Here is a 19,831-nt window from a genome sequence, read left to right on the forward strand (position 1 = left end):
CACACGTACAGACATGGTATGCCAAAAGCATTTTTTTTTTTTTTCAGTATCAGGGCTGTTGAACAATTAGACTTTTTCTAAACGTATAAATCTTGGTGTAAATTTTTCGCAGCATCACAATATTTTCTCTGTATATTTGGTGTTATGTTCTGGTATTTTATCCTAAGTGAATAGAATCATACTTAAAGGGAAAGAAAGAAAGAAAGAAAGAAAGAAAGATTTCAGTGATATAATTTAACCGCACTCGAACAGAGACTATGTGAGTAAACATAATGGACGGTATTCGATATCTCGTAAACATTTGAAGGAGAGCTTTTACTAACGCTATCTCGTTGGCACTAACACGAACTTCATAGTGCCGCCATCTAGTACCAATCAGCGGCTCTATTTCATTTCGTGTCGTTGCGCTGAGTCGAAATGTAACCCATTATTAAACGTTAGCTTGTGTTTATAGTTTCGTAACATTTTGTTTTCTTATCATTTACTGAACTGATACTGTCATCACGGTTGTTGTTCAGTTGTAAGTTGTAACCTGCCTATTTACTTATTCTTTGTACGAGTATAAAACATTCGTAACCATTAATACTGAATTACGATACTCTAGATGGCTAAAAAGTGTTTCTTGTAACGTCTGTAGCCCATCTGTTATTAAAAATGTGTGCATTTATGTTATTATATCGTGCGAAAAAGACTTCCACATCATAATACTTTGTTTATTTCACATGAATTATAAAAGCGCGGCCATTACAGACGGTCCGAAGGTTCTGCCATCTTGTATGTGTTTGTGGAAACATGGTATCATTCTGCTAAGCTGGCGTATTTATCTATTATTTGTATAAAATAACGCATAAAAGAAGCATTTTGAATACATTTACGTTATTTTATACAAAACATAGTATTAATAAAGTAACAAAATAAGCTTTAAATGAATCGTAATGCAGATCCTAACTTTAGAAGACGAACAGAAAGCGAAGTTTGATGGCTGGGAGTCGTGGCGTGCTCCTGTAATCCAGCTACCAGGAAGCCGGGTGTTGAGGATGATTTGAGGACGGGAGTTCTGGTGCGCAGTGACTCACGTTGACTGGGCGTCCGCACTAAGCTCGGCATCAATATGGGCACCCTGGGGGAGCCCGGGGCGGCCAGGTTGGCTAACGAGGGACGAAACGGGCCAGGGGGGAAACCCAGCAGCCAAAAGTCCCCGTGTTGAGCAGTAGTGGGATCGCGCCTGGGAGTGGGAGCTGTGTGACAGCCCGACCAATAAAGTTAGACCAGCATCTTTTTTTCATTTTCCAGCTTTCTAATTTTTTTTTTTTTTTCTAAATTATTATTAACTTTTACTTGGTTGTTTTCTACACGTATTGAAATGTGATCACGAGACACTATAAGTAAACTTTAAAGATGCTGTATAGCGTAGTCATAATTAATCATTTTAATGTACTGTAGGCTATATATATTTATATATTTTTCTAAATTATAGACATCAGCTCAAAGAATTTAAGTGACCACAAGGGTCCTGAATGCAATAAACATGTACAATATAATGTGATGTGATACATTAAAGAAAAAATAAAGTTAATTATTGAAGGCAAATATAAGTGGATTAATTGAAATAGAGATGATTGTGTAATATTTGAAGAGAATCCTTGATAACCAAAATTTATTAAACTTTAGTTAATTTTACATTTTATTTGTATAACTTACACATTATTGTATTTAATGTCATGAATATTGAGAGTGATGCTATAGAATACTATAGACAACTATATTACAGTTACTAAATCAAACAAAAGAAAACATTTAAAAATATTATATAATACAATCCAAAATAATATTTTTGTGCACAATCATTTTTTTTTTTTGCATACGTGTACTTACCATCATTGTTGCATGCCATGTAACTTGACGATACAACACGTTCAATGGTTACTATGGAATGCTGGAAATAACAGTGCAGTAAGTAAATTACTTGTAAATTCCCTACAAACTTGACATTCAGTCACTTGTACATTAAAAAAGAACAAGAAATCTAACAGATCAAGCTGTAACTTATTTTATTAACATTAAAATTGAACGTGAAGTTTGAATAATTATTAAATCTTAAATCTTATCATATTAAATAAATATTAATATCATATTAAATAAATCTTATCATACATATTCCGAAGTGATACAGTGTTAAAAGTTGTGTAATCAAGATGTATAATTATTAAATGTTTTGCGTTAGAGACTGTCATTCTCTTTATTTATACAAAAAGATTCAAATGTACTTCAATTTCGTATATTGAAATAGCTTTATATTTATTTGAATAATGCATACACATAAGACAGTCGTATCCAACAAATAAAACAAAAAAATATAAAATCACGGTCACCTAGAAAATTACACATTGTCATTAACAAAATGACAAACATTCAGTTCAAAATTAATACATAAATAAAAAATAAAATGAAGATATAAATTTGATTGTGCACAAAATAATATGCAATACATGGGCGTTAAGTGCATAACAGAGTATTAGGAAGTCCACACCTGTGGAGTAACGGTCAGCGCGTCTGGCCGCGAAACCAGGTGGCCCGGGTTCTAATCCCGGTCGGGGCAAGTTACCTGGTTGAGGTTTTTTCCGGGGTTTTCCCTCAACCCAATACGAGCAAATGCTGGGTAACTTTCGGTGCTGGACCCCGGACTCATTTCACCGGCATTATCACCTTCATTTCATTCAGACGCTAAATAACCTAGATGTTGATAAAGCGTCGTAAAATAACCCAATAAAATAAAAAAAATAAAAAGTATTGGGAATTAAAAAACTCGGCGCTTTTCTATTAGCCAATGTAGCAAGATGGTTTTAAACCTGGTAAAATGTACAACATGTGCCTGTTGTGAGAATTTATTGAACGTAACAACTGCAACCGAGCTAAAATAATTCTTTGATTTGCTCAGTCTAACCTCTAACACGTGATTCAGAAAGATAATTATTACATCTTGTCCTGTTCTTTTTTTTTTTAATTGGGTTATTTTACGACGCTGTATCAACATCTAGGTTATTTAGCATCTGAATGATATGAAGGTGATAATGCCGGTGAAATGAGTCCGGTGTCCAGCACCGAAAGTTACCCAGCATTCTTGTCCTGTTATGTAAAGTCCAGATCTATTAATATAATTGTTGAGATTTTTCTTAACACCTAAATTAATTAAGTATGTATAAATTTACAACAGTTAAAATTGTTTCTCTGATGAATAAGAATTCACAATGTGCAATGTAAGGAGAGCCTTTTCTTTAAAGAATGAAAACTTTGGATTTAGCACTGCTATGCCCTCATATTCAAATAATTATCGTACGATATTACACTATCTAAGTTCAGTATGAGTTTTAAGGTATGTTGGAGTATAAGAAGTTTTAAATGTCTTAATAAATAAATGACCCTTGATAGATCAAAATAGACAAGGAATTTATATGGAAACAATATATGCTGTGATTTATTTAAATTTATATAGAAGCTATTAGCCTAAAATCAATTCTCTGCTTCACTATATGCATTTTACATTGTTCTGATTAGCAGATTAGACTAGAGTACCTACAGTAAAGTACAGAGGTGTGAAAATTATTAGAATAATCTTAATTTTAAAGGTTTTTTAATAGTTCCTTCACAAATATTCATTGAATTGATGAATATGTAATATTCATGATGAATATATAATATTACTATACCGATGTAGGATATATTTACTACTAACAATGCCGGAAAGCATTGTTGTATATTGGTATTTTTCTTATTTTACAATTGTTATGGGAATTCAGAAATTATTATATTATGTTGGCGGAATTGGAAACATAAAAAATTAATTAAGAAATGCTTTAAACAAATTGTTCTTTGCGTTTGCATTGTTGTGAAGGTTCAAATGAACGTATACATCTGTTTTGTGCATATAGTTTTTTATGTTTCCAATTCCGCCAATATAATATAATAATTTGTGAATTCCCATAACAATTGTAAAATAAGAAAAATACCAATGTACAACAATGCTTTCCGGCATTGTTAGTAGTAAATATACCCTACATCAGTAGCTATAGTAATATATACCAATATTCATCAATTCAATTAATATTTGTGAAGGAACTATTAAAAAACCTTTAAAATTAAGATTATTCTAATAATTTTCACACCTCTGTAAATTCATACCCAATGTTAATAGGGTAATAATTAGACGACAGATTTTTCATGGATTGGCATATCATGGAAGATCAACAGATCTGCTCTACCTTGAGTGGGAGACCATCCCCATAGGGATCTACTGGCTGTCATATATCTCATAAGTTCAGTATCAGTATGGGTTTCATAGAAAATAATTATCATCTTAATAAAACCTACATTTTCTGTGAATTGGAAAAGAATATATATAAGCAAAACTGAATAGTTTTAATTATGCAATTAATGGTATTAATAACATTTTCAAACTATCTTGTGCAGAAACATACCAGAATTAAAGCCTGCAAAACATTGGCAAGACCAGTTCTCATGTATGGCAGTGAAGCCTGGACCATACGTAAATGTGATGAACAACAAATCAATGCCAATGAAATGAAATTTTTAAGAACTGGAGGCTTCATTAAATTGTACAAAAAGAAAAATTTTGACATTTTAGGATGAGTTAAAAATTGTCCCAATTTTAGAAAACTTATAGAGATCTCATGTTCTTAGCATTTGCCAAAGTATTCTTTGAGATGTAATACTAAGTTATGATCCACGAGGAAAAAGATATTTGAGCCACCTGCTAAAACAGTGGAATGAGACGGTAACAGGCCTAAAACTGTACATGAAAGAAAGAAAAAGAAGAACATTTTAATTCAGTTCAATTTGTTGAATAGGGAAATGCAGTAAGGGATTCTAACATGGTATCCTACCTCCATCTGTATAAATTTGTAACCACGCCACTCTTAATTGTTTCTATAGCCAGAGTCATCAAAACTAATGTAGTTTGTCGGTTACAGATTTTTTAACATCATTCGTAAGGGCCAAACTATGTTCTATATGAATGGTATTTAATAGGTTGTCTTTTATTAATAAATTTTCTTTCCTTTGAGGAATACTTAAATCTTTTTAACCGAAAGTGAAAGATATTTTAAGTGTTGGACAAAAACTAGGACTTCAACTGGATGAAAATACAATAATTATGAACTGATCTTATTAAATGATGTGGATGTGAAATATGAACATTTGACAAGTGCTGGAAAATAGTGTAGGCCTAAATATTTTCAGGATTTTTCCACGAACAAAAATAGTAATGTTCAGTACGTGTTTGCTATTCCTGAAAGCAAGCTTTTGTGGAGCGTGTTTTCAATATCACGAATGACATAAATGGAATGTTGTGAGGAATTGTTTAAGTGTGTAAATATTATTAGACTCAAAGCTGAATTTTTTACCAGAGAAAACTTATATTTAGTTGGGCAGAATTTTATCTCTTCATAACAGAAGAAAAAGTTCTTCAGGCTATGGCATCAAGCTTCAAACAAATTTAAAAAGTGAATTTGGAATATTAAAGCAAGATTGTTGTTTCTCAAAAATTATTGCTCATACCAGTAAGTTATGTCTACAGTTCAATAAATAGAAGCTGTTTTTCTAGCATATTCTGTATGTATTATATTACCGTACCATATATAATTATATTCATTCACACTTGCATGTGCAAAATGCCAATAATTTTATTTACCACAGTTGGAAACCCTAAACATTAAAAATTAAAGCTAGAAGCCTAGATCATAGTCTAGAAGTCAGAAAAGTTAGGTTATGTTCTTCTTTAGAACATTTTTAATAGATGCTGATTCTGTCATATTTACTGAATGTGTGAGGGAAAAAATAAAAACTATTGATAATATTAGGGCAATCCGTAGTCTACCATCCAACATTTTTGTAATTTCATAGAAGACGGGCACTTGGTTGAATATAGTAAGTATTACCAACTTCTTTATTTCAGAGTTAAATGTTAGTGATCTTTTAGTGACTTTTACATGTTAGTTCTAGGTTTTTTGTACTAGGTGTCGCCGTGATATTCTTTTAATTTTATTGGTTATAGTTGTCATTTGTTCTAGAATTTTCGTTAATTTTGAATGGATAATGACGTTATCAGTTGTTCTTGGTTGTTTAACGTGAGTGGTGTTATGTTGTTACTGATGGCTAAAGCTATTGAAAGTTTCTCATTTTATGATTTTTGTGATTTTCTTTCGATTTGATTGGTTATAGTTGTCATTTATTCTGGTAGAATTTTCATTAATTTTTAATGGATAATGACGTCCTGTTGTTCTTGGTTGTTTGACGTGAGTGGTGTTACATTGTAGATTTGTCTGCATTTGTCGAATGCGTATCATTCTTACGAAAGGACACTTTTCAGTGCCAATAATTTATTTTGTGTGCACAAGGTTGGAATTTTGAATTAAGAGGGAAAGGAAGGAAACCGTGTTCTGAAATTTATCTATTAAATTTTGTGTCGATTTTGGTTTAGTTCTTTCGCTGGTGAAGAAGGATTGTGTTGAATGTTGAGAAGAAAACTGTTTTTCTGTGGGTTAAAGGAATTATTGACTGAATTTTCTGTAGAAGTTAAGGTGTAATAAGTGTTCAAAGAGAATTTCATTTAGTGTACACACGTGGTTTATTTATGCAAAGTTGACTGTACGACAAAGTGTTGGTTTAGTTCTTTGTTACCTGCATGGTTTAAGTTTAGATTGCCTTAAAGCCTGTGTCATATACTTGAAGTGAAGAGGTTGTCGTTGAAGACTTCGATGAGAACTGAATTTTATTTGATAAGATGATAAATTATTATGTTTTGTTTTGTGTTTTAGTGATTTTTGGGAGTAAAGTGCGGACGAAAACTGCCAGAAAAGTACTACCAACTATGAAGTTCGAATGCCACGAAACGCCAAAAAAATCGAAGGCGAAAAATTAAATATATTTTCATTTTTTTTGGAGGGCTTCTTCTTCTTTAAAAATATGAATATATATTTGATTTTTCATCTTTGATTTTGTGATGTTTGGTGACATTTGAACTTCATAGTTGGCAGAACGTTTTTTGTAGTTTTCGTCAGCCATGTTGGATTTTGCCCGTCTTCTAGGAAATTACCAACATTTTCTGAGGCCAGCCGTAGCGTAGGCATTACAATAGTGGTATTACTGTACTGAAATGTTGGTACACCTGCACTGTTTGGATTTTTAGAGGGAGAATTATTGCCCTGTGTGTTTGTGTTATATAGTTGTGACAGTTTTCGTTAATAGAGTATAGCAATATTGGTTTAAGGAAGCAGAATTGTATTTTGTCACAAAGGCAATAATTAAGTTATTATTTATTTTATTACCTAGTGTTTTGGTTACCGGTATGTAAAGTAGCATACAATTTAAGTTTGAGCTTACAAAGTTACAAGGAATTTGTGAAATTACGTTGAGAGGTTGGTTATTTTTTAAGAAAAGCTACACCAACAAAGGCAAATTTCTTTTTTTTTTTCAGTGGGTTCTGTGAGATATTTAGGCCTATAATGAGAAACACATGGTTTTAGTTTGCAGTCACAAATAGTCTACTTCCAACATAAAAATCGTTTGAGGCCTGCATTCTACTGCATTGTTGTAAACTCCTCTCCCTCACTTGTTACTAATGAGTAATGAGCTAATGACCAACATAATATGCGGGAGGTTCAGGAAGAATTACTGATCAGTTTCCCTAATATTGCGTCCTGGGTCACTCGTAACAAGTAGGGGTAGATGGGGCTACAACATTGCATTAGAATATACCTATATAGGCCTACATAAGTATCAAATGATTTTTATATTGAAAGAATTTGTGACTGTAAACTAGAACCACATGTTTATCCACTATATTACATTATTATTCATTATTCGATACAGTCTTTTAACACTTACAGTCACTGAATAATTTTATGATATCTTTATTATGTTAACATTTGCAATTTAGGGCTACCTGGCTGACTAGTTAAATTGCAAAAGTTAACACAGTAACGATATTATAAAGTTATTCAGTCACTGTATACATCTCACAGAAACCGAACAAGCAAAAATAAAAATGTCTTCTTTGGTGTAGCTTTTCTAGAGAATTACCCAAATGCTGATTTTATATATATTTTTACTGAATGTATGGAGGAAGTAATAAAACTAATGACAACATTTTGTAATTTCATAGAAGACGGGCACTTGGTTCAATGTAGTAAGTATTACCCACTTCTTTATTTCAGAGTTAAATGTTAGTGATCTTTTAGTGACTTTTACATGTTAGTTCTAGGTTTTTGTATTAGTGTCGCCGTGATTTTCTTTTAATTTTATTGGTTATAGTTGTCATTTGTTCTAGAATTTTCGTTAATTTTGAATGGATAATGACGTTATCAGTTGTTCTTGGTTGTTTGACGTGAGTGGTGTTATGTTGTGTCTGATGGCTAAAGCTATTGAAAGTTTCTCATTTTATGATTTTCTTTCGATTTGATTGGTTATAGTTATCATTTATTCTAGAATTTTCATTAATTTTTCATGGATAATGACGTTGTCCTGTTGTTCTTGGTTGTTTGGCGTGAGTGGTGTTACATTGTAGATTTGTCTGCATTTGTCGAATTCGCATCATCATGCTTACGAAAAGTCACTTTTCAGTGTCAATAATTTATTTTGTGTGCACAAGGTTGGAATTTTGAAGTAAGAGGGAAAGGAAGGAAACCGTGTTCTGAAATTTATCTATTAAATTTTGTGTCGATTTTGGTTTAGTTCTTTCGCTGGTGAAGAAGGATTGTGTTGAATGTTGAGAAGAAAACTGTTCTGTGGTTTAAAGGAATTATTTGCTGAATTTTCTGTAGAAGTTAAGATGTAATAAGTGTTCGAAGAGAATTTCATTTACTGTAAACACGTGGTTTATTTATCCAAAGTTGACTGTACGGCAAAGTGTTGGTTTAGTTCTTTGTTGCCTGCATGGTTTAAATTTAGATTGCCTTAAAGCCCGTGTCATTTATACTGGAAGTGAAGAGGTTGTCGTTGAAGACGTCGATGAGAATTGAATTTTATTTGATAAGATGATAAATTATTATGTTTTGTTTTGTGTTTTAGTAATTTTTGGGGGTAAAGTGCTGACGAAAACTGCCAGAAAAGTACTACCAAGTATGAAGTTCGAATGCCACCAAACGCCAAAAAAATCAAAGGCGAAAAATTAAATATAGCCTATTTTCATTTTTTTGGAGGGCTTGTACTTCTTTAAAAATATGAATATATATATTTGATTTTTCATCTTTGATTTAGCGATGTTTGGTGACATTTGGACTTCATAGTTCGCAGAACGTTTTTGGTAGTTTTCGTCAGCCATGTTGGATTTTGCCCGTCTTCTAGGAAATTGCCCAACATTTATACCCTCAGTAATAGTGATAGGCCTATTGGGAAAATTTCAGTATACGGTTACCTCACTGACAACAATTATCATAAAATACTAAAAAGAGCAGATTTGCCCGTGTTTGTCGAATGCATATCATCATCCTTACGAAAAGGCATTTTTTTGGATAAATTTCCTTTCTCTCTTACTTCAAAATTCCAACTTTATGCACACAAACTAAATTACTGACAGTGATATGATTTTGTCTCGTTACCAGAACATAGTACAAAATCGAAATTTAAAAATATAAAACTTGTCCTTTGAAAAGGTGGAAAAATTCAAATATATTCGAGCAACAGAAACAAATATAAATAATACTCGAAAGGAAATTAAACGCAGAATAAATTTGGGAAATGCCCGCTATTATATTACCTAACGGTTGTTCTGTATGGTTGTGAAACTTGGACTATCACTTTGAGGAAGGAACAGAGGTTAAGGGTGTTCGAGAATAAGAGGCTTAGAAAACTATTTGGAACTAAGAGGGATGAAGTTACAGGAGAATGGAGAAAGTTACACAACGCAAAACTGCACGCATTGTATTCTTCACCTGACATAATTAGGAACATTAAATCCAGACGTTTGAGATGGGCAGGGCATGTAGCACATATGGGTGAATTCAGAAATGTATATAGAGTGTTAGTTGGAAGGCCTGAGGGGGAAAGACCTTTAGGGAGGCCGAGACGTAGATGGGAGGATAATATTAAAATGGATTTGAGGGAGGTGGGATATGATGGTAGGGACTGGATTAACCTTGCTCAGGATAGGGACCAATGGCGGGCTTATGTGAGAGAGGCAATGAACCTCCGGGTTCTCTAAAAGCCATTTGTAAGTCAGTGTTATTTAATTTGCTGTAAACAATTAATTGATTAGATGTAGCACTGTATTAAAAGTGTTTATAAAGTGATCATATTATGTACTTGATGTAATCATGGTTGTATCATCTGCATGTTGAATCTGAGAATCGCACAATATATTTTGTTGTAGTTAGAATGCTGTGCATTGGAAGGACCGTCACAATGGAAGGCCTTCACCAATAAGGAAGTTCCTCAGTCCTGTCTTGTTCCCGACACCAAATCCCGCTACTTCAAAGTTGGATGCTATTCGAAGATCACTGAAATCATCAAAGATGGCATTGCTGTCATCAATGGGATTGGAATTGGCCTCGCCATCTTTAAGGTATACAACACTCCTCCATTCTTGAGTACTAATTGAATTGAATTGGAATTTGAAAGACATGTTGGTTCAGAAAAGTGTGAATACAATTAATAATTATATATAATAAATTTTCAGTCAAATACACTTTTCAATTTGTGAGGTCAGATAATCTGTTACATCACAATATTTAATACGAAGTCACTAATATTTTCGACTTTAAAAAGTCATCTTCAGGTGCATGAGATGCAAACAATTTTTAAAAATATAGGTGATAAGTTGATCTAGCAATTAATAACATAATAAGTAATGCACGTACTGGCATTTACATTTATATAAATTTCGTACCTGTTGAGGTAAACTGTGCATGGTAAAGCTGAACACTGATGCTAGATTCTCGTGTGTATATAAGACAAGGAGAAGGTACAGCGTGATATTAACCTTATACAATTAAAGGCTAAGTATTCTCATTAGATCGTATCATTAAAATTAAATGTGTACAGTTTGATATTAACTATGTTAAAATGTTAAATATAATGTATAAATTTAAAAGAGATGGAGAAGCTGTGATGCAAATGCTGTTGGTGGGAGAGCACGCAGTCTAATTCGTCGTGGTGAATGCCATAGTTGTCTGAAAATATTTTAGTTAATAGGTTATTATTAATTTTGAAAAGGTTGTGAGAGCTCATATATCAGCGTTTCTTAAAGATTTATTATATTTGTACTTACATAGTTGTTCAGTTGTTTGCATTCAGACAAGGGGGCGTGTTTCACCCGATGTTACATGTTTTAGACTAAGTGATGTTGTATGGGCAGATAACTAATAGGGAATGCCAGGAGTGACTATTCGATAACATGTTGTTTTATTAAGTGATATAGGGGATTACGTAAATTTGGTATTTACTCATTTAATAATGGATTATTATGTTATTAATTGCTAGATCAACTTATCACCTATTTTTAAAAATTGTTTGCATCTCATGCACCTGAAGATGACTTTTTAAAGTCGAAAATATTAGTGACTTCGTGTTAAATATTGTGATCTAACAGATTATCTGACCTCACAAATTGAAAAGTGTATTTGACTGAAAATTTATTATATATAATTATTAATTGAATTGAATTGGCTTGAATTCAAGTAACCTTAATTCAAGTTTTGGTTCACATGTAATATGCAAGAAGTAAGAATGAACATGGAGTCTGTTGATGTTGTGCAGTTGCATTGGATAAATTTAGTTCTGCAATAGCAAGCATCTTTTCAGTGAACTTACTGATAAAGCTAGTGAAGAATTGCATCTTGTTTTGATTTTCCGATAAGCTAACTATAATGTAATAAATTTCAATTGGACCGTCTATGCTTATCTTGTATTTTTATTTTTATTTATTTATTTTTTTTTAACGTTTTCGGTACTATAGTGTACCATCTTCAGATGTATACGTGATGCTAAATATAAACCTGGCCAATAGATGCATGTGTTGTAGACTTAAAAGATCCGTGTTTATGTACGGGACGTACTGTACCCATGATCAGTTACACTGGTTATATAAATAAATACAGTGAAACCTGTTCAAGACGGAAGTGACATGGTCCTAATTTTTTTTCCGTTATGGACAGGTTTCCGTATTATTCAGGTGTGACATTAAAATGGAATATTTTGTCATTCATATACATGAAAAACAAAATGGCATGCCACAAATTACAAGAAGTACAAAATATTCCATTTAACACTCATTACATTAAATCAGCTTTCTGTCGCTTATTACGTTGGTGAATCATCTTGATTAAAATCTAATTTTCTGTATAAATATTATCGTAACTCACTCATTAGTCATTAAACATTACTAAAGTTTACTAATCTCATTATATTTAATATCTAACACTACACTCTAATACTGTACTGCATATCACTGCACATTATTAATTAATTGGACTAGGAGCCATCTATTAGAAGCCTTGAATTCTGGTTTATTTAATTTCTTTGCCAGTTCATTGGCTTGCTTTGCAGAACAGATCCAGAAATTGGCTTATTCTTTGAAAGGTCATGAAGAACCCACTCTCACAACAGTTCATTTATTTCCACATAAACAGCTGCTTTCTGGTTTCTTTTTTGTCACCAATATCGGCCGCACGCCACTCACTCATTATGATCTTTATTTTTTAAAGTGTCACACCTGAGTTTTCCACAACTGAACTTCAACATTAATTCACATAGACTTTGTTTCTAATTTTCCTTTATCTCGATAACTTTTACTTCATCACTTAATGTTAACGCCGCATTTTATGCAACTTTTTTTTTAACCTGAAAAACACTACACTTGCGCTCTATTTAGCTACGACAGTACACGGGTGTGAAGCATTGAAAATCTTTGAAGGGACTCGTCTGCCTAGTCAACAGGGTAATAAAATGTATGACCGACAGGCCAACACACCCTCGTACCCTCTAGAATTTTGCAAAGAAAACTTGTTTTTATCTTAGTGACCTAAATATTTCGTATATTCCTTGAAATTACACGCTGTTTCAAAATATAGTTACAAAATATTGTTTCCGTTTTGAACAGTAGCAGACAGTTTCCGTTTCCGCGTTGGACAGTTTCCGTTTTATTCAGGAAAAATTACACATAATACATACAAATTTCGCCGGGACCAATAAATTGTTCCGAAATAGACAGGATTCCGGATTATTCAGGTTCCGATTTGAACAGGTTTCACTGTACCATAAAACACATATATGCTATTAAATAGATAAAACAAGCAATTAAAATCAATTATTTAAAACACAGTGATCATTTCTGTTATGACGTGATCTAGGTTAGGTTATGTTGTTGATGTGTGTTGTCGTGATAGTTCAATGGGACAACAAGTTATTGAAACTTCATTACATTAATTGCACTGTATGTTGGCTGTTTAAATGTTGTTGTTGTTTTCTAATGCCAGGCGTTTGACAATAAAGTCATTTGACCTCTTGCACTCCAATATTTTTCAAAGATATTATCATGACCAGCCACTGAAGCACAGATTTTGAGGTGTTCCGAATCCATTTCTTGGTTTGAGTTGCACAATGGACAGTTAGGGTACTGATATATTCCAATTCTATGCAGGTGTTTGGCCAAACATTCATGGCCTGTTGCCAATCTAAATGCAGCTACAGACGATTTTCGTGGTAAATCGGGAATTGACTGTGGATTTTGATGCAGAGAGTTCCATTTTTTCCCTTGGGATTGTGTTATCAAATTTTGTTTGTTGAAGTCTAAGTATGTAGATTTAATAAATCATTTCACAGAGTAATAGCCTACGTAGATTTAGTAACAGGTCTGTAAGTAGCAGTGCTGCCCTTCTTTGCTAAAGCATCCGCATTCTCGTTTCCCAGGATTCCACAATGGGATGGTATCCATTGGAATACAATTCTTTATTGAGTGATATTAATTGAGAGAGCATTTTAGTTATTTCTGCTGTTTGAGATGAAGGTGTGTGTTTAGAGACGATTGATAGAATAGCTGCTTTGGAGTCTGACAATATAACTGCATTCCTAAATTTATTGATGTGGCATAGAAGATTCCTGAGACTTTCACTTATTGCAATGATTTCTCCATCAAAACTTGTTGTTCCATACCCAAGAGATCTATAAAGTGAGAAGAGACAGCACATAACACCTGCACCTGGCTGTTTATATAAGATTAAACCTTGAAGTGTCTTTTCTGATGGGTATTGTCACTTATTGATCGATGTTATACAAACACATGATGTTGAAGCATTTTAAAATGAGAACGTAGCGTGGAGTACACCAATGATAAGAGTTTTTACTCGTAAATTAACTAATTCACCTTACTATATTTTAAGTTACAATTTCTTTTGAGTTGGTTGTCACTCCCTGGATTCCAGTCTAGCCTTGCTTTCTGCGAACAATATAGATTAAGTTGTAAGATTTTGTAAATATTAATTGATGCACTTTAATTGATATGTGATAAACTTACATTCGTGCAGCTGGATGTGGTGTATTTTCGGTGACGGCTTGGCTTAGACTGGGATTCGGTTGGTGCTCACAGCGCCATACAAGATAAGCATAGACGGTCCAATTGAAATTTATTACATTAGTGAAGAATTGGCTTAGATGCATTATAGGTACCACCAGCCGATTTAATAATATCGATTCATATTCTTATCTAGAAATAGTATATTATCATTGTTATTCTAATATATGTATGTATGTATGTATGTATTTATTCACACTGCAATGGGTATATACCCGGTGGCAGTGGTAACTAATTACACTCAATAATGACAATAATAAACTTATTAATTAAAAATACAATTAATAATAATAATAACAACAGGGAATATACTAAATTAAATGAAACGATCTCTTAAAATAACATTTGAAATATTCTAATTTGTATCTTAAAACTAAGATCGAACTAAAACCCACGAGTATGATATGTTCATATCTGCACAAGTATCTTTCAAATTACACTCATTTCGCTGTCAACTCACTCACTGCACTGGAACTACGACACATTTCACTGATTCTACCCTGATTTCACTAACACTTCAAAAACATTTCACTGTTCAAATTCTTTGCATTGCCACTATAAACTATAAAGCTTCACTGACAGGAACACGTTTCATTTACACAGCACACTTCACTGACACGACATACTTCTTCACTGATACAACACTTCAATAACAACATATCATTTACACCCTTTAACTACTGTGTGTAATTACCATCTATTAGTAAGGTCAACATATTAAAATTATGTTTTTTTATTTCAATAATAAGTACGTAATGCCACTGCCTTCCGAAAACTTACTTATTATTCATTACAGTTTTTTACGCAAATATTTTCCCTTGGACTTTCGGAATTAAATTTTAATTATTTTTATATATATTTCAATGATAAGTATTGCCTTAGCCTACCCTAACCTGTTTAGTTAGCTTTCATTATGTAAATTAAGAAACTTTGCATTATAAATAATACCTCATTACTAAACATTTTAAATAAAAATCAATTCCCTCTAGACCAGTGTTTCTCAAACTATGGTGCGTGGACCACCTGTGGTCCTCGAGGTATGCCATTATGGTCCTTCAAAAAAGACAGAAGAAAAAATAAAATTCAAACGAATTGCGTATCACACTATAGCTGAAAATCTCAGAGTTTGTAAATGACACATGACAATCGCCTTTCACTTTTTCTCCCAATATTGACATTTTATAAAATTTATTTACCCTACCCGTCTATTATCTACCCACTCTACTCTCAGCAACAAAAGAGGGATTTAAAGCACTATGAACGTGGTGTTCCTCGCTATCTTTTTCATGCACATCTGTTGCTGTGCCTGTAACCCAGCCAGGGACCACCTGAATTCATAACAGGACCAAAGTACCGAACCTTTTCATGTATTTATGACTTTTTTAATAGTTTTGCCGACACCCAGTCTGCACATTCAAATGGTCACGTACTGTACGTCGTACACCAATAATAGAACGTGCAAAATTGCATATTTACTTGTTCAAAATCAGGCATGTTTCTGCATTAATTTTTTTTATTTCTGTTTTTGCAAATAACGATAAGAAATTTCCTTCTATTAACATTAACTTAATTAGTTAATACTTACTTACAAATGGCTTTTAAGGAACCCGAAGGTTCATTGCCGCCCTCGCATAAGCCCTCCAGCTGTACCTATCCTGTGCAAGATTAATCCAGTCTCTATCATCATATCCCCATCTCCCTCAAATCCATTTTAATATTATCTTCCCATGTACGTCTCGGCCTCCCTAAAGGTCTTTTTCCCTCCGGTCTCCCAACTAACACTCTATATGCATTTCTGGTTTCGCCCATACGTGCTACATGCCCTGCCCATCTCAAACGTCTGGATTTAATGTTCCTAATTATGTCAGGTGAAGAATACAATGCGTGCAGTTCTGTGTTGTGTAACTTTCTCCATTCTCCTGTAACTTCATCCCGCTTAGCCCCAAATATTTTCCTAAGCACCTTATTCTCAAACACCCTGAACCTATGTTCCTCTCTCAGAGTGAGAGTCCAAGTTTCACAACCATACAGAAGAACCGGTAATATAACTGTTTTATAAATTCTAACTTTCAGATTTTTGGACAGCAGACTGGATGATAAAAGCTTCTCAACCGAATAATAACAGGCATTTCCCATATTTATTCTGCGTTTAATTTCCTCCCGAGTGTCATTTATATTTGTTACTTTGCTCCAAGATATTTGAATTTTTCCACCTCTTCGAAGGATGAATCTCCAATTTTTATATTTCCATTTCGTACAATATTCTGGTCACGAGACATAATCATATACTTTGTCTTTTCGGGATTTACTTCCAAACCGATCGCTCTACTTGCTTCAAGTAAAATTTCCGTGTTTTCCCTAATCGTTTGTGTATTTTCTCCTAACATATTCACGTCATCTGCATAGACAAGAAGCAGATGTAACCCGTTCAATTCCAAACCCTCTCTGTTATCCTGAACTTTCCTAATGGCATATTCTAGCGCGAAGTTAAAAAGTAAAGGTGATAGTGCATCTCCCTGCTTTAGCCCGCAGTGAATTGGAAAAGCATCCGATAGAAACTGACCTATACAGACTCTGCTGTATGTTTCAGTATGTATTAGTTAATACTAATATAAAATTAATTGAATTAAATTAATTTTAATTAATTATTTCTATATTAAAATGTAAGTATACTGATATTAAAATATGCTACATAAATGATAAATTTTCTTTCGAAGGGAACAAGAGTAAGGTGGTGCGCAGAACTGTTCTGACTTAAAAAAGTGGTCCCCACTTCAGAAAAGTTTGAGAAACGCTGCTCTAGACCAAAATAAATAACGTGTTTATTTTGTTTTTATTATTCGTTTTTTTTATATTTATTTTATGCTGAACATGGTTCCGATGATTAAGGTTTTTGGCAACACACATTTAAGTGGTTGGAGGGCACCAAAGGCCCTCAATTAATACTTTTTATTTTCTAGCTTATTTTTTCACATAGTTAGCGACAGATCTGCAATTCCAAAAGTGGTTTGCTAATAATACAAATGGAACGGGTTGGGGCGAAGCCCCCCAATTAATACTTTTATTTTTCTATCGCGTTTTCGCATAATTAGCTAGACTGCTGTCCCATTCATGGAGGAAACATGGAAACTTAGGCTGTGCCTCAAAGCTAAAGTCCATACTACACACTAGTGACTAGCAACTAGCTGACTTGTAAACTACACACTAGAGAGCTTTGGACATGTATGCTTGAAACACGGCCTTCTTCACAGACTATTTCTCTAAAAACCATAACATCATGGTGCAGCACTGAATTAAGAAGGCAGTGTCCTAATGCAGTTTCATTACGAGTTATGTGGAAAAGATGAGGGCTGAATATACTCGTATTACAATAATGTTTATGCTCGACCATGCCGAAATGTAGTAATTATACACCTGGTAGCAGATATTTAATGCATGTCATTAAAGTACACCTACTCATTAAAGGTCAGGTCTTTCAGCCAAGGACGACTCAGGTTACAACTGTTCAGCCAATGACAAGTCAGCTTTCTACCGTTATAAAACCGCAAGTATCGATTATTCTCGGATATGCAATCGAAAGAGAATTGGCGAAAAGTCACGGAGGCTGGAAATCCAATACTGTCACAGAAGGTTATGTTCTGTTACTATAATAATTAGCGTTAATTGTAAATAATATTCAAATAAATTCAATTTGTCATCTCATTTTTCAATGTCGAATTCAATAATCAAGGTTATAATATTATCAAGTTTAACGGGACTACGTCAAGGTCAATGACATTATTGTTCCTCGGAAAAAATCAATACTTTCGCGTCTACGCACATCTCACAATTCACGACCTAGAACAAGGTCACTTCCGATCTTGTCAGATACAAATAAAATTTATACATCTGAATACCAGTAATTTCAAGTTAGAAATATGGTCGAGCTTAAAAAGTCGTATGAAACTCGCCTATAATGGTAATTAAGAAGCTCGTATGAAAATTATGAAACTCGCTTGCGCTCGTTTCATAAATATCCATACTCGATTCTTAATTACTATCATTATAGGCTCGTTGCATAATGTACAATTAAGACATTGTACAGAAGGTACTAACAATGTCAATGTTCAAAGTTAACACGTTATTCTACATTATATTTACATTATTTCACTTCCAAAGCATTTTCAGATTTCATAACCCCAATTGCTGATGAGGTATCCATGTTTGTTTATTGAACAAGTCACCAATCAAGCAAACATTTTCGTTTACTAGCTACTACGGACTTGATTGCTATGAACTATGTAGCTTTGGATCATAACTTCTGACATCACGTCCGGCTATTTAGTCAACAATCTAGTTCACTTCAGCTGAAAATGTAGCTTTGAGACACGGCCTTAGTGTAGCTAGCCCGCTTACCAGGAAGCATGCACATCTTCAACACTGTTTTGTTTTACACGGTTCTATAAAAAATCACAAATTATGTGAAAAAGTTACTGTTCTGCATTTAGATTTTTCCACTGTATTTAGTTTAATTAGAATCTTTACTTCCGTAGTGTACTTTTGCAATGGTTCGAGCGGTCTGGTTTGTCTTATTTATTTTGTTATTTACATCTGAAGGACATGTTTAGTAAGTACTGGAAATTATATACAGTAACTGTCATATTTTTACGTCATCAGATGACTTTTTACATGCTCATTAAATTGTGTAATACACTAACTTACAAACAAAATATTAATATCCATTTTAGTGAGTTTGTGACTCAGTGGTAAATAATCATCACAAGTACCGGTGCTACATATATCTAAAAATAATGTCTAAACGCATTGTTATTCTAATGTTTTCATATGAATCAGAGGGCAGATACAACATTGGGTTATCTGTATTACCCGTAATATATGTTTTGGTACACAGCATGCAATAACATTTTATTTTTACCGTTCTCTGTTCCTTACAGGTGATGGGAATCATAATTGTTTTTCTGCTGGCCTTAAACATTCGCGCCATCATGGAATGTTAATGGAACCATATTTTACAGATAAGAGAATTGTTATATTAACTTATTTATTTTTGGTAGTTCAAAGCTATAAACAGAATAATGAATTTGGAAATGGTTTTGTAGTGTAGCTTGTATTTGATTCGTTTTTTTTTTTTTTTTTTTTTGTGCTCTTTCTGCTTTTGAAGCTATGTTTGTAGTTTATTGTAGCATAAATTGCATTTGATGTTGGTATATTTGAAGGAAGTACTCCTGACAAAAAAAAAAATGTATTTTA

At 33.3% G+C, this 19,831-nt stretch overlaps 1 protein-coding gene across 6 annotated transcripts in view; it reads left to right on the plus strand.

The window, feature by feature from the left end:
* Positions 1-19,749, plus strand: part of LOC138704551 (tetraspanin-6-like) — a 41,103-nt gene extending 21,354 nt beyond the window's left edge. Inside the window, exons 1-4 of one of the 6 annotated variants that reach the window (XR_011333388.1) lie at positions 6,900-7,173; positions 8,180-8,203; positions 10,385-10,576; positions 19,516-19,749. Coding sequence is in view for 1 of the 6 variants with exons in the window: in XM_069832615.1 (XP_069688716.1) it covers positions 10,385-10,576; positions 19,516-19,578 (255 nt within the window). In the remaining 5 variants the exon portion in view is untranslated. Of the gene's footprint in view, positions 1-384; positions 521-6,899; positions 7,174-7,196; positions 7,434-8,179; positions 8,204-10,384; positions 10,577-19,515 lie in introns of those variants that run through there. The other 5 variants (XR_011333383.1, XR_011333376.1, XR_011333406.1 and 2 more) reach the window with 5 other exon arrangements.
* The last annotated feature ends 82 nt before the right edge of the window (positions 19,750-19,831 follow it).

This window comes from Periplaneta americana, chromosome 1, assembly GCF_040183065.1.
Source record: "Periplaneta americana isolate PAMFEO1 chromosome 1, P.americana_PAMFEO1_priV1, whole genome shotgun sequence".
NCBI lineage: Eukaryota > Metazoa > Arthropoda > Insecta > Blattodea > Blattidae > Periplaneta > Periplaneta americana.